Here is a 16,299-nt window from a genome sequence, read left to right as displayed (position 1 = left end):
ACAGCAATTGAATAGCCAGTGAGAGCTCTGCTCAGCCTGTGAGAGCTCTGCTTAACCTGTGAGTTGGGTTTCTGTGACACAAGATCAGAGTGTTCCTGAAGAAACCAAAAATATATTACTCTGACCTTCTGGGTCTTAAGTTTGCACACCATTTTGTTGATACCATCATCCACATTGTTGCCTTGGAAGTCTGGGTTGTAGTTGAAAGGCCGGTAGTGTGTAGATGGTATGTCAATATGGTGGGGCTGCACTTTTTTGCAGCACTCGTTTTGTTAACACTTATTGTGATGGTGTCTGCCTCTGGTGCTGTCGTGTTTCCTCCGCAAAATCTGCCATCATATAAGCGAGATATTCTTGGGCACAAAACTCCAATCAACTAAATAAACAAATATTTCACACGGACATATTCGAGATGACTTACTTAAAACCATCTAGTATGATGAGTCAAGTCAGAAGCTGTGTCGTATTTTGTATTCACATCTTTCACACTTGAACCTGCCTACCAAATATGACATCACCTAAACTAGTTTGAGTTCTATTGAGATCATACAGGAAGCAGAGTGGCCGAGTGGTTGGCGTGTTAAGCTCAGTACAATGACCCAGGGGCCTTCACCTCTGCGAGTTCAAATCAGCGAGTTCAAATCTAGCTTGTGTTGAGTTCCTCTGCAGTTGTATGTGGGAAGGTCTGTCAGTAACCTGTGGATGGTTGTGGGTTTCGGTTGCGGGTTTCGGTTTTCACCGTAACTCTGGCCCTCGTTTAACTGAAATATTCTTGAGTGCAAATGGACATTGTGACAAAACCATCCCTACTGCAGCACACTAAGCCGACTGGGTAATAATGAGATAGAAGGCATTTCTAAGCAATACATGCTTATTTCAGATACACTAAATAGCTGTGCATGATGGTAAGGAAGATCAAATTTATTTCTTAAACACTTTTATTACAAGTCAGTATACATGGACATACATGCAGAACATGCACCTGTGTTCCAAGTGACAAATTTTAATACTTAAAACTATGTGACATTTTAATACTAATGCATACAGAATTTCATGCAACACAAACTTTAATACTCAGGAATACAGAACCTCATGTAAAACACATTTTAATACCCATACACACAGAATCTCGTGTAAAACATTTTAATACTGATGCATACATAACCTCATGTAATAAACATGTTAACACTCCTACATACAGAACCTCATGTAATACACATTTTAATACTGATGCATACAGAACCTCATGCAATACACATCTCAATACTCATGCACACATAACCTCATGTAAAACACATTTTGACTCATGCATACAGAACCTCATGTTATACACCTTTTAATACTCATGCATACAGAACCTCGTGCAATACACATCTTAATACTCATGCACACAGAACCTCATGTAAAACACATTTTAATACTCATGAATACACCACCTCATGTATAACATTTCAATACTTATGCATACAGAACCTCATGTAGTAAACATTTTATCTGCAAAGATATTTTTACATTTTCAGGAATACACGTATTGTTAAAACTCCAATGAATATTTACATCATATCTACGATATAACCAGTTTAAGAAGATGTCAGGGTTCAATAAACACGATACTTAATACATTCCATTACATGTACCTTCACACCAGTCTTCAGGTAGAACCTGGAATAGAATGTACCTTCACACCAGTCTTCAGGTAGAACCTGGAATAGAATGTACCTTCACACCAGTCTTCAGGTAGAACCTGGAATAGAATGTACCTTCACACCAGTCTTCAGGTAGAACCTGGAATAGAATGTACCTTCACACCAGTCTTCAGGTAGAACCTGGAATAGAATGTACCTTCACACCAGTCTTCAGGTAGAACCTGGAATAGCATGGCTTTTCCAGGATATTCATTACCACTTAAAATAGAAGTTGAGAAATTGTGGCTTTAATATGAAACAGCAATCATCCATAGATGCAAGTGGAGTGCTAGGAAATATTCCACACTTGGTAAACTGAACGCATGTAAAATAAGTTACATCTGTCACTCACAACATATTATATCATTAGTTAAACCTTGTATAAGACATTTTCACTGGCCAGGCTATAAACTTCATGCACAATGACCCAGGGGACTATCACCAAACTCGGTCTCTCTGCTTTTATGTCCAGCTCATGACGGCTTTCCCTCTGGTCGAATGTGGGATGGCCTGCCAGCAAACCTGCGAACAGTCATGATTTTCCCTGGGCTTTGCTTAGTTACCTCTCACCATCATAGTGACCACCGTTGTACAAATAAAATATTCTTGAGTACACCGTAAAACGAAGGTCAAATAAACAGATAAATCATAAACTTCATGGATGAAAGCTAAACTGTTTAACTTCCATCATACGAAGTAAGAACTTCCTCCAACATTAGCTGCGCAACAGAGAGGAAGAGAAATACATGGCTGCATACATACATGTACGTCACATAATGTGTTAGAGATCAAAGAGAAGTGCATGGTGAAGTGTGGACTAGCTATAGGCAAGTTGCATACTTCTAGGTAATGGACTTCTGCTAATATACATCTACAATGTTCAGTTTCATATCATGAAATTAATTTGATGTAGTCTAATAATCTGCAAATTAGTGGCTATACACGGGCAATTCACCTACATTTCCACCAAGTGTCACATGTACAAGAAGAGATAGAATAATTCACATTTTGTCAGATCAAACTGATTATTTAGATATCACCATGTTCAAGAACTGAAAACAAAATCTGTCTTCATGGCATGCTTCTACAAGAATGTCCCGACAAATCATACAGCGTTCACATTTTCTGTACATTTAACGAATGTCTGCCAATCAGAGAGATCAAAAAGGACATGCGCCTCTCTCTCAGTACTTGATGGAACACGTGTACGGTAAATTACCTAAAAGTTTGTCATCCCCCTGTCTGATCACCAGCCCACCCTAATCCCCACCACCAAATGAAGTTTTAGAGGCCTATACATGAGATAAAAAACACACAGCAACATCTTTTTTTCTAGAAAGCATCGTTCTATGATAGAAGTATATACATAGCTCTCAGAATCCAGCAACATCTGCAACTGATCCATGAGCGGGGTTTTAGGTCATTAACGGTATTGGTATATATCAGGTAATGTATATAAAAGTCTAGGTATTATCTGACAATGGCCTATCTCAGGATCCTGTTGGCCATCCCCTGCTTGACCAGATCACAACTGTCCCCTACCCCGACTTCTCCCCCACAAGGTCAAGAATACAGCTCCACACTAGCCCCTGTCTTCTCGTCCAACACATGACTCTGCTGAAACAAAGAGATCAAACACATGTAGCATGTTCCACCCAATGAAGCGCTAGAACAAAAGAGCTCTAGTAACCAATTAGAGTATGTGGCTTGTGCAGTGGACTTGAGCTCAATCAACTTCAGGGGCCTGCGTGGCTCAGTTGGTTAGCCCTCTAGCGCAGCGTAATGACCTAGGAGCCTCTCACCAATGCGGTCGCTGTGAGTTCAAGTCCAACTCATTCTGGCTTCCTCTCTGGGTGTACGTGGGAAAGTCTGCCAGCAACCTGCAGATGGTCGTGGGTTTCCCCCCTAGCTCTGCCCCGTTTCCACCCACCATAATGCTGGCTGCCGTCGTATAAGTGAAATATTTTCGAGTACGGCGTAAAACACCAATCAAATAAATAAAATCAAATCAAACAACTTGAAACTCTATAAAAATAACAAGTAGCATATGTACTGAGAGATCTCATTGGGTGACTTACATGTACTTAACCTGCAACTACGTCCAACTAACTGCCATGTACATGTACAGTAGGAGAAATATGAGTTCAAACTCTTTAGTCATTAGAAGTAACAACAGTCCTACTGTATCTTGTAACTCGTCGCCAAATTTAAGGCAACTTTTGTTGACATTAATTTTCTGATATCCTGTATCGACATGTTCCAGAGGCACAAATGGCACCTCTTACCTTTATGAGGTTCTTAAATTCACAAACGCACAAACGTTCAGCTTCTCAGTTTTCTCCACTGTTAATATACTGTAAATAACGTGTGAATCTTTTTTCACTTGCCCACATTATAGTAAGTGTGATCAAAAATTGTTGTCTAATATTTTTGACAGGTCACATAATACAGTATGACGATTTTTACCTGTAACGAGTTTGAACTCCGAAATCCCCTATTCTGTCAAGGGTCCTACTGCAGCCACCTGCATCATCATTTGTGGAATTCGTTCTTTTAACTTACCTTGTCTCTGAAGAGTTTAATCACACACAGCTTGAGGGCAGAACTCTTCCTGTAGGGTGAGATGAGCTGTGTAAGGATGGAAGACTCCGGTTTTCCAGTCCCAGCCTGCCAGTCATTCACTCCCATGGGTGACTCCTGTCAGAACAAACAACAGTGTTACTGAAGTGGAAGTCTGCCAGTCATTTACTCCCGTGGCTGACTCCTGTCGGAACAAGCAACAGCGTTACTGAAGTGGAAGTCTGCCAGTCATTTACTCCTGTGGGTGTCCTGTTGGAACAAACAACAGCGTTGCTGAAGTGGAAGTCTGCCAGTCATTTACTCCCGTGGGTGAGCCCTGTTGGAACAAACAACAGCATTGTTGAAGTGGAAGTCTGCCAGTCATTAACTCCTGTGGCTGACTCCTGTTGGAACAAACAACAGCGTTTCTGAAGTGGAAGTCTGCCAGTCATTTACTCCCCTGGCTGCCTCCTGTTGGAACAAACAACAGCGTTACTGAAGTGGAAGTCTGCCAGTCATTCACTCCTTTGGCTGACTCCTGTCTGAACAAACAACAGCGTTACTGAAGTGGAAGTCTGCCAGTCATTTACTCCCGTGGCTGACTCCTGTTGGAACAAACAACAGCATTACTGAAGTGGAAGTCTGCCAGTCATTTACTCCCGTGGGTGAGTCCTGTCAGAACAAAAAACAGCATTACTGAAGTGGAAGTCTGCCAGTCATTTACTCCCGTGGGTGACTCCTGTTGGAGCAAACAATAGGGTTACTGAAGTGGAAGTCTGCCAGTCATTTACTCCCGTGGGTGACTCCTGTTGGAACAAACAACAGCATTACTGAAGTGGAAGTCTGCCAGTCATTTACTCCCGTGGGTGAGTCCTGTCAGAACAAACAACAGCATTACTGAAGTGGAAGTCTGCCAGTCATTTACTCCCGTGGGTGACTCCTGTTGGAACAAACAACAGCGTTACTGAAGTGGAAGTCTGCCAGTCATTTACTCCCGTGGGTGACTCCTGTTGGAACAAACAACAGCGTTACTGAAGTGGAAGTCTGCCAGTCATTTACTCCCGTGGGTGACTCCTGTTGGAACAAACAACAGCATTACTGAAGTGGAAGTCTGCCAGTCATTTACTCCCGTGGGTGAGTCCTGTCAGAACAAACAACAGCATTACTGAAGTGGAAGTCTGCCAGTCATTTACTCCTGTGGGTGACTCCTGTTGGAGCAAACAATAGGGTTACTGAAGTGGAAGTCTGCCAGTCATTTACTCCCGTGGGTGAGCCCTGTTAGAACAAACAACAGTGTACTAATGTTTTAACCACATTTCTTCATTCACAGCCAAAACCCCTTATCTTTTGATTTATTTATTTGTTTGATTGGTGTTTTACGCTGTACTCAAGAATATTTCACCTATATGACGGCGGCCAGCATTATGGTGGGTGGAAACTGGGCAGAGTTCGTGGGAAACCCGCAACCATCCGCAGGTTGACAGACCTTCCCACAGACAGGTGGAGAGGAAGCCAGCATGAGCACTGAACTCACAGTGACCATATTGAAGAGATGCTCCTGAGTCATTACGTTGTGCTAGCGCACTAACCAACTGAGCCACGTGGCCCCCGCCCCACTTACCTTTTGTTCCATGTATATAAATGTATGCCGTACAATTTCTACACAATACACCAAAGCCATCATCCCCTGCAGCATGCAGCTTAACTGAGTAGTAAATAAACATGTTATGTAGACTTCAAATGAGCTTGTGTGAAATGTTTTTTGCTAATTTATTTCAGAAATTTGCTTGCCCTTGTATTTGGTATTTACACCTAACAAATGCTCTGCAGAGACAATATATAAAAGCCGAAACAAAAATCAAACAAAATATTGACAACCACAATTACATATAACTTATCACACCCTATCATCTGAAAAATGCTGCATTTTATACCTTCCTCTACTTACGGGTTTGAGATTAATTTTTTCAGACATATAATGTAATATGTAAGTAATGGTTTTACTTACACATTCTACACTAACACATAAACTAGAGTCCACGGGCTGTGAAATGAATCTATTGCTTTTTTTCTATTTTCATTTTTGACCATCTTCTAGTACAATTCACTGGTCTTCTCCACCTACAAAAGGCCTGCCAGTTATTCTGCCTGTAATGGAGAACCCAGCCCCACCTCATTATGACAAGACTTTAAAGAGAATGCACTGCACCAGAACGTCATATTACTGTAAGATATACTGTAAGATTGTAGACATTTTCCCGAAATTTTCTGTGCAACTAAGCTGTTACCATTTCAATATGTTCCGTCCGAGTGAGCATGAAAATCTTCATTATTCATACCGCTGCCTTAGGTGGCAACAGATCAAAGCAACATATCGTAATACATGTTTGGATCCTTACATTGTATACATGTAGTTGTATCTCAACAGTACAAATATGCCAATCACACATAAAATACATGTAGAATCTCTCAACCTTTCTAGGATTATGTCCAAATGTTCATAACATATAGCAAATCTAATTAACAGCTAATTCCAAAATTTAACACTTAACTTCTTCAACAGACCATGAAAAACTTTGTACAACAAGTTTGTTGGCAGTCACGCAATTAGGAAGATCAACTATTGGGCAGTCACCCAAGCGGTCAAACAGTGCTACACATAATTTTCAGAGGTAGTGCGGTACTCCCTACTTTGTCAAAAGAGGGAGCACAGATTAAGCCCACTTCATTATTTGGGGACGCCAGCAATACGCCTGGAAAGTGTAAAATTGACTGAGTGAAGGTAGTTGACAAAATCAAAATACATGTTTAGGCCTACATAGATCTACCGCTACAGAGGTTTTTGTAGTTTCATGTAGGGCTACAAGTATATGCATGTACATGTTAATTGCCCAGAATTATGACTTACATTAGTGGACTGGCCATTAACTTAAGGGAGGAATTCACAAACACTTGTACAATTCCACACTGCCACAAGATCATTCTAGAATATATTAATTATTTCAGCTCTTCCTCACGAGGAATGAATGACGCTCGGAGGCCTACATTTATTTATTACACCTCAACTGGTAGGCCTAACGGGTTTATTCCAGTAACTCACTCACTGAAAACTTTACCATTTCATTTTGGTTTGATAGCAGGGGTTGCAGTATTATTTCATTCTATGGTAACTTGCCTAATATGCACGGTAACTTTTTTTTTTAACTGTCAAAACATTTCTGTATGGAAGAACAACTGCAGTTTTCGGATCAAAACAAGATATGTTTGTTATGGTAAGTTCAAATGTAGACCTACATTAGAAGGCAAAATGTATTATTTGTGCTTTATTTACTGGCAGAATATAGTATAAATCTAAAGTGTTTGTGAACACTAGCTGTTCTCGTGATTGCTGTACTTCATTGCATTAACTTCTCTCCTCAGAAATCACCAATACATGTACACGTTGGAAACTGGACCCTCGATGACACTAACATAGCATAAACAACCGAGGATTGGTGTAGAATTAAAAGCATACTTCAAGAGATTTAATGCAGTGCAGTAGCAGAACTTGCTGTATAGTAGCGCAAATGGCCATTTTTTTACCTCTTGCTACATCTTCATGGCAAACACTAGAGAATGTTACAAATACAAATATCACAGTAGTCATTCTCCATGACTGCGGGTAGTGGTACAAGAGCCTTTGCTGTAACCTTCACTTTCTGAAAACTAACACGTTGTGGAGAACGCCACGCACGAAAATTACTGAGGTGATCTACTTTCGATTTTGACAGGGCTTCAAATCTCACATGTATGCGAAAGCTCTCAGGAATATGGGCAGCCACGTAAATTGTCAGGCGTATTCAGTACACTCTGTTTTAATTTTAAAAGCATACAAACTAATTTTTATACTCATTTACGTCTGCATATCCCTTATTTGTAGTACTGGGATCAAGGTCAAATGGCATACCTGCCATCCGATAACTGTCGCATTCTTTATTCTCACCATTTTGGTGACTAACAAAGCACTTGATTGCGGTAAGGTAAGCCTATATATTATTAGGAGCTGTTAAACACATGAATGTAGGCTACCTTACATGGTGTAAATCTGTTCGCTACATATGCTATTATAGGTGATCAAGATGCCGACTGGAACAAGGCATTTACCGTTATGATCCTCAAAATAGCGCAGGCGCATTCCATAACCTTTTGTCACACGATACTAAACGAACAAACAAAAAAAAAAGAAAGCACGACTCCAAACATAATTAAAATTTTTGTCAATGCATACTCATAACATATAAATCCTAACAAAACAATGAAGCAAACATCACGAAAGGAAGCTATCACCTGACATAACACACGGTCTACTTCATTAGGCGCACTGACACATCATACTTGGGTGAAACTTCTGGCAATTTCTTCACATTTTGTCATGCCTCTACAATGGTCCTCTGGTAATTCTCACCAATAGACCCATAAAAACTTCATTCTCTTTAAGACCTAAATAACAGTTACACTTACATTTTCTTCACTCCCAGAGACTACATCCTGGTCAATGTCGCAGTCTGATGATCGGTCTATGTCAGAGATGCTGCCTGAATCTGCCAGACACAAACTCCTCCTCGTGCCGGCACGAGGGAGCAAGACCTGCTCGCCACACTTCTCTGAGCAATCACTTAGTTCTATTACCTCCTCATCTGTAATAAAACAAAAATTAGTAAATTACACAAAAAAACCTTAGAGCTTCTCGGGTGATGGATGGTGAGTGATAAAGTGGGACGGAGTGCCATTAGGGTAGCTAATTACACAAAACCTTAGAGCTTCTCAGGTGAAGAATGGTGGGTGATGAAGTGGTAAGGAGAGCCATTAGGGTAGTACATTACACAAAACCTTAGAGCTTTTCCGGTGATGGATGGTGAGTGATGAAGTGGGACGGAGAGCCATTAGGGCAGTACATTATACAAAACCTTATAGCTTCTCGGGTGATGGATGGTGGGTGATGAAGTGGGACGGAGTGCCATTAGGGTAGTACATTACACAAAACCTTAGACCTTCTCAGGTGAAGGATGGTGGGTGATGAAGTGGGACGGAGAGCCATTAGGGTAGTACATTACACAAAAACTTAGAGCTTCTCAGGTGATGGATGGTGGGTGATGAAGTGGGACGTAGAGCCCTTAGGGTAGTACATTATACAAAACCTTAGAGCTTCTCGGGTGATGGATGGTGGGTGATGAAGTGGGACGGAGTGCCATTAGGGTAGTACATTACACAAAACCTTAGACCTTCTCAGGTGAAGGATGGTGGGTGATGAAGTGGGACGGACAGCCATTAGGGTAGTACATTACACAAAACCTTATAGCTTCTCTGGTGATGGATTTTGGGTGATGAAGTGGGACGGAGCCATTAGGGTAGTACATTATACAAAACCTTAGAGCTTCTCGGGTGAAGGATGGTGGGTGATGAAGTGGGACGGAGAGCCATTAGGGTAGTACATTATACAAAACCTTAGAGCTTATCAGGTGAAGGATGGTGGGTGATGAAGTGGGACGGAGAGCCATTAGGGTAGTTAATTACACAAAACCTTAGAACTTATCAGGTGAAGGATGGTGGGTGATGAAGTGGGACGGAGGGCCATTAGGGTAGTACATTACACAAAACCTTAGACCTTCTCAGGTGAAGGATGGTGGGTGATGAAGTGGGACGGAGAGCCATTAGGGTAGTTAATTACACAAAACCTTAGAGCTTCTCAGGTGAAGGATGGTCGGTGATGAAGTGGTAAGGAGAGCAATTAGGGTAGTACATTATACAAAACTTTAGAGCTTCTCAGGTGAAGGATGGTGGGTGATGAAGTGGGACGGAGAGCCATTAGGGTAGTACATTACACAAAACCTTAGAGCTTATCAGGTGAAGGATGGTGGGTTATGAAGTGGGACGGAGAGCCATTAGGGTAGTACATTACACAAAAGCTTAGAGCTTCTCAGGTGAAGGATGGTGGGTGATGAAGTGGTAAGGAGAGCCATTAGGGTAGTACATTATACAAAACCTTAGAGCTTTTCCGGTGATGGATGGTGAGTGATGAAGTGGGATGGAGAGCCATTAGGGCAGTACATTATACAAAACCTTAGAGCTTATCAGGTGATGGATGGTGAGTGATAAAGTGGGATGGAGAGTCATTAGGGTAGTACATTACACAAAACCTTAGAGCTTCTCAGGTGATGGATGGTGGGTGATGAAGTGGGACGGAGTGCCATTAGGGTAGTACATTACACAAAACCTTAGACCTTCTCAGGTGAAGGATGGTGGGTGATGAAGTGGGAGGGAGAGCCATTAGGGTAGTACATTACACAAAACCTTATAGCTTCTCTGGTGATGGATTTTGGGTGATGAAGTGGGACGGAGCCATTAGGGTAGTACATTATACAAAACTTTAGAGCTTCTCAGGTGAAGGATGGTGGGTGATGAAGTGGGACGGAGAGTCATTAGGGCAGTACATTACACAAAACCTTAGAGCTTCTCGGGTGATGGATGGTGGATGATGAAGTGGGACAGAGAGCCATTAGGGTAGTACATCATACAAAACCTTAGAGCTTCTCGGGTGATGGATGTTGGGTGATGAAGTGGGACAGAGAGCCATTAGGGTAGTACATCATACAAAACCTTAGAGCTTCTCAGTTGATGGATGGTGGGTGATGTAGTGGGACGTAGAGCCCTTAGGGTAGTACATTATACAAAAGCTTAGAGCTTCTCGGGTGATGGATGGTGGGTGATGAAGTGGGACGGAGTGCCATTAGGGTAGTACATTACACAAAACCTTAGACCTTCTCAGGTGAAGGATGGTGGGTGATGAAGTGGGAGGGAGAGCCATTAGGGCAGTACATTACACAAAACCTTAGAGCTTATCAGGTGAAGGATTTTGGGTGATAAAGTGGGACGGAGAGCCATTAGGGTAGTTAATTACACAAAACCTTAGAGCTTATCAGGTGAAGGATGGTGGGTGATGAAGTGGGACGGAGAGCCATTAGGGTAGTACATTACACAAAACCTTAGAGCTTCTCGGGTGAAGGATGGTGGGTGATGAAGTGGTAAGGAGATCCATTAGGGTAGTACATTATACAAAACCTTAGAGCTTCTCGGGTGATGGATGGTGGGTGATGAAGTGGGACGGAGAGCCATTAGGGTAGTACATTACACAAAACCTTAGAGCTTCTCGGGTGAAGGATGGTGGGTGATGAAGTGGGACGGAGAGCCATTAGGGTAGTACATTACACAAAACCTTAGAGCTTATCAGGTGAAGGATTTTGGGTGATGAAGTGGTAAGGAGATCCATTAGGGTAGTACATTATACAAAACCTTAGAGCTTATCAGGTGAAGGATGGTGGGTGATGAAGTGGGACGGAGAGCCATTAGGGTAGTACATTACACAAAACCTTAGAGCTTCTCGGGTGAAGGATGGTGGATGATGAAGTGGTAAGGAGATCCATTAGGGTAGTACATTATACAAAACCTTAGAGCTTCTCGGGTGATGGATGGTGGGTGATGAAGTGGGACGGAGAGCCATTAGGGTAGTACATTACACAAAACCTTAGAGCTTCTCGGGTGAAGGATGGTGGGTGATGAAGTGGGACGGACAGCCATTAGGGTAGTACATTACACAAAACCTTAGGGCTTCTTGGGTGAAGGATGGTGGGTGATGAAGTGGTAAGGAGATCCATTAGGGTAGTACATTACACAAAACCTTAGAGCTTCTCGGGTGATGGATGGTGGGTGATGAAGTGGGACGGAGAGCCATTAGGGTAGTTAATTACACAAAACCTTAGAGCTTATCAGGTGAAGGATCGTGGGTGATAAAGTGGGACGGAGAGCCATTAGGGTAGTTAATTACACAAAACCTTAGAGCTTATCAGGTGAAGGATCGTGGGTGATGAAGTGGGACGGAGAGCCATTAGGGTAGTACATTATACAAAAGCTTAGAGCTTCTGGGGTGATGGATGGTGGGTGATGAAGTGGGACGGAGAGCCATTAGGGTAGTTAATTACACAAAACCTTAGAGCTTCTCAGGTGAAGGATGGTGGGTAATGAAGTGGAACAGAGAGCCATTGGGGTAGTACATTATACAAAACCTTAGAGCTTCTCAGGTTAAGGGTGGTGGGTGATGAAGCAGGACAGACAGCCATTAGGGTAGTAAATTACACAAAACTTTAGATCTTCTCAGGTGAAAGGTGGTGGTTGATGAAGTGGGTCACCCTATTGTGGGGCCTTGGTGACCCCAAAAGCCCTGCACAAAGACATAGCAGGTAGAAGACAGACAGACCAACTAATTGCCACTAATCCCAGGTCGCTTCATCTTTCTTTAGAGAAAGAACACTGGAGCAAAACATCTATTATATAAAGCCACGATATAGTGCTCTTTCTGCTCACTTTTCAGTACACTGAAATATCATAATTTATCTAATTCATTGGGCTGAAAGCCCTATTCAGTAAGACTTAAATTATATGATGAGAGTAAGGTATACAAGTGAAGGAAACCACTGCCTTCTGCCAGGTTCCTGCCAAGCCTTCTCCTTCAAGTGCAAGGAAACTGAGCAGAGACCAAAGGAAACCACAGTCCTCTGCCAGGTGCTTGACAAGCCTGCCGTTGCAAGTGTAAGAAAACTGTGCAGAGTCTGAAGGAAACCACAGCCCTCTGCCATGTTCTTGACATGCTTTCTATTGCAAGTGTAAGAAAACTGTGCAGAGCCTGAAGGAAACCACAGCCATATGCCAGGTTCTTGACATGCTTTCTGTTGCAAGTGCAGGGAAACTGTGCAGAGCCAGAAGGAAACCACAGCCCTATGCCAGGTTCTTGACATACTTTCTGTTGCAAGTGTAAGAAAACTGTGCAGAGCCTGAAGGAAACCACAAATCAACACACACCTGATGAACTATCCTCATGCCATGACTTCTGGGGCTCTTCTCGGGGTTTTACTGGAGACACACACTTTACACAAGCCTATGAACAGAGAGAAAACCCAATGTGTACTCATAGGGGAATGTACATGTAATAGTGACCAAAACCTGACTGAATACCACGCTGCATACCACGCTGAACTTATGAAGTTATGGCAGTGAGAAGTGATGCAGTGATGTTTGTCACCCACCCCATCGACAATCATTGCTCACCTCATCATTGCAGCATCACTTTAAGTTTTTAAGACATACAAGGTTAATCATGGTACACAGTGCAATGTTCTCACATACAAGGTTAATCATGGTACACAGTGTAATGTTCTCACATACAAGGTTAATCATGGTACACAGTGTAATGTTCTCACATACAAGGTTAATCACGGTACACAGTGCAATGTTCTCACGCACAAGGTTAATCATGGTACACAGTGTAATGTTTCCACATACAAGTTTAATCATGGTACACAGTGTAATGTTCTCACATACAAGGTTAATCATGGTACACAGTGTAATGTTCTCACATACAAGGTTAATCATGGTACACAGTGCAATGTTCTCACGCACAAGGTTAATCATGGTACACAGTGTAATGTTTCCACATACAAGTTTAATCATGGTACACAGTGTAATGTTCTCACATACAAGGTTAATCACGGTACACAGTGTAATGTTGTCACATACAAGGTTAATCATGGTACACAGTACAATGTTGTCACATACAAGGTTAATCACGTTACACAGTGCAATGTTGTCACATACAAGGTTAATCTCGGTACACAGTGTAATGTTCTCACATACAAGGTTAATCATGGTACACAGTGTAATGTTCTCACATACAAGGTTAATCACGGTACACAGTGTAATGTTGTCACATACAAGGTTAATCATGGTACACAGTACAATGTTGTCACATACAAGGTTAATCACGTTACACAGTGCAATGTTGTCACATACAAGGTTAATCTCGGTACACAGTGTAATGTTCTCACATACAAGGTTAATCATGGTACACAGTGTAATGTTCTCACATACAAGGTTAATCACGGTACACAGTGTAATGTTGTCACATACAAGGTTAATCACGTTACACAGTGTAATGTTTCCACATACAAGTTTAATCATGGTACACAGTGCAATGTTCTCACGCACAAGGTTAATCATGGTACACAGTGTAATGTTTCCACATACAAGTTTAATCATGGTACACAGTGTAATGTTCTCACATACAAGGTTAATCTCGGTACACAGTGCAATGTTCTCACATACAAGGTTAATCTCGGTACACAGTGTAATGTTCTCACATACAAGGTTAATCATGGTACACAGTACAATGTTGTCACATACAAGGTTAATCATGGTACACAGTACAATGTTGTCACATACAAGGTTAATCACGTTACACAGTGCAATGTTGTCACATACAAGGTTAATCATGGTACACAGTGTAATGTTCTCACATACAAGGTTAATCTCGGTACACAGTGCAATGTTCTCACACACAAGGTTAATCAAAACCAAAGCTTTCAAAGCCTGATAAAGATGTTTGTCCTCTGTAGATAAATGTGTCATTTTCAACAATGCCATCACGACTGAAGTGAGTGGAGATATGTGAACTGAGGTTGCAAGTTGCAATATAGATAAATAATACGACTGATTAGTTTGAAGAGAAGAGGGAAATGGACCTAAATGGCTACGGCTGTTTGGCTATGAAGTGCTTGCTAACTCTATAAATTAACTTTTAATCTGGAATGCTTACTATGCCATGTGAGACGCCATGTTTATACAGAAACCTGAAAGATGATGTGGCGTCACTCGCACCACATGCGCACACAGCCAAAAGGCAACACAGTGTTCACATGACCTCAGAAATAAGTAAGTTTGTGGGTTAAAGAAACAACTCCGGGCTAACAGGCTTAGATTTATCCCATGGCAGCATCTGTACTTTCTCCATGTGCACACACTATGTTTATCTGCTTCATACTCGGAACTGAGCTATCTCGGTTATGCAACATCACAAAAATAAAATGGTACGCTATTACTAGGTTCTGTCAGATAGATTATGTTACATGTATGTTAAAATACAGTAGTTATATCACTTACCTGTCCACAGGAAGCTGTGGTTTTCAGCAAATCAGACGTGACAGGAAACTTCCTTTTGGCTTCACTATGAACAGAAATCACAAAAGTGGAACCTCTGCCTCCACCTTCAAATACAAGTATGCACTCCAACACTTTTAACATATTTTGACGCAATAAGGCAGTCTTGAATTTGCACTTTTTCTGTCGCTGAAGGTAAAAACAGTCCCTACGGTATCACTCCACCTGTGAAAAATGTTAGGCAATCTTTGCTGACAGTAATTATCTCACCATGTTCCAGGAGCACAAATGACACCTCTTTCATACAGAAACTTGAAGTTGACGAACACTCAGCTTATCAATTTTCTTCACTGCTTGTATACTCTAAATAACTCATTTTGTAGTGAAATGTTTTTCAGACGCTCACGTTATAGTAAATACTTACCTCACATTCTTTACAAGTCACACGACACAATAGGACTTTAACTTTAGCCATAAAGAGTTCTGATTCAAAATTCCCCAGTCCACAGAATTTACCAATATTTTGTCTATTTATTTGATTGGTGTCCCAACTTTGTATATGTACTCAAGAATTCTTGACTTGTGAACACTGTACAACTAACCGTTACGGAAGTAGGTTGATCACTACATATATGACGGTATGAAAGCGGGTCTATAAAACCCGGGCTTGGGTGCTCTCAAGTAGTCTGAGTCTTAGATGTCGTTCATGAATATCAGAAGGTTGGGTCTACTAACTGATGGAAGGCACCCGTACAAGAGCATGAAGCCTACCTTAAAAGTATTAAGTAGAGCTCAGATAAAGAGCCCTTCACGTCTCCATGTACATACATGTATACTGTCATGGTAGTTAAGGGTTTACCTAGTTAAGTGCGCTTCATGTCTCTATGTACATATACTGTCATGGTAGTTAAGGGTTTATCTAGCTAAGTGCACTTCATGTCTCTATGTATATATACTGTCATGGTAGTTAAGGGTTTACCTAGCTAAGTGCGCTTCATGTCTATATGTACACATGCTGTCATGGTAGTTGAGG

General features: G+C 41.6%; 1 protein-coding gene across 2 annotated transcripts in view; it reads right to left on the bottom strand.

The window, feature by feature from the left end:
- Positions 1-992: 992 nt before the first annotated feature.
- Positions 993-16,299, bottom strand: part of LOC135465712 (uncharacterized) — a 34,577-nt gene continuing 19,270 nt past the window's right edge. Inside the window, exons 8-12 of one of the 2 annotated variants that reach the window (XM_064743026.1) lie at positions 15,270-15,333; positions 13,137-13,212; positions 8,745-8,920; positions 4,248-4,382; positions 993-3,302 (exon numbers count right to left, since the gene is read on the bottom strand). In XM_064743026.1, coding sequence (XP_064599096.1) covers positions 3,249-3,302; positions 4,248-4,382; positions 8,745-8,920; positions 13,137-13,212; positions 15,270-15,333 — 505 coding nt within the window. In that variant the 3' untranslated portion in view covers positions 993-3,248. The remainder of the gene's footprint in view (positions 3,303-4,247; positions 4,383-8,744; positions 8,921-13,136; positions 13,213-15,269; positions 15,334-16,299) is intronic. The other variant, XM_064743027.1, reaches the window with a different exon arrangement.

Source organism: Liolophura sinensis, chromosome 5, assembly GCF_032854445.1.
Source record: "Liolophura sinensis isolate JHLJ2023 chromosome 5, CUHK_Ljap_v2, whole genome shotgun sequence".
In the NCBI taxonomy this organism is placed as follows: domain Eukaryota; kingdom Metazoa; phylum Mollusca; class Polyplacophora; order Chitonida; family Chitonidae; genus Liolophura; species Liolophura sinensis.
Note: the sequence above shows the minus strand (reverse complement) of the source record. Positions and strands in the feature narration are given on the sequence as shown.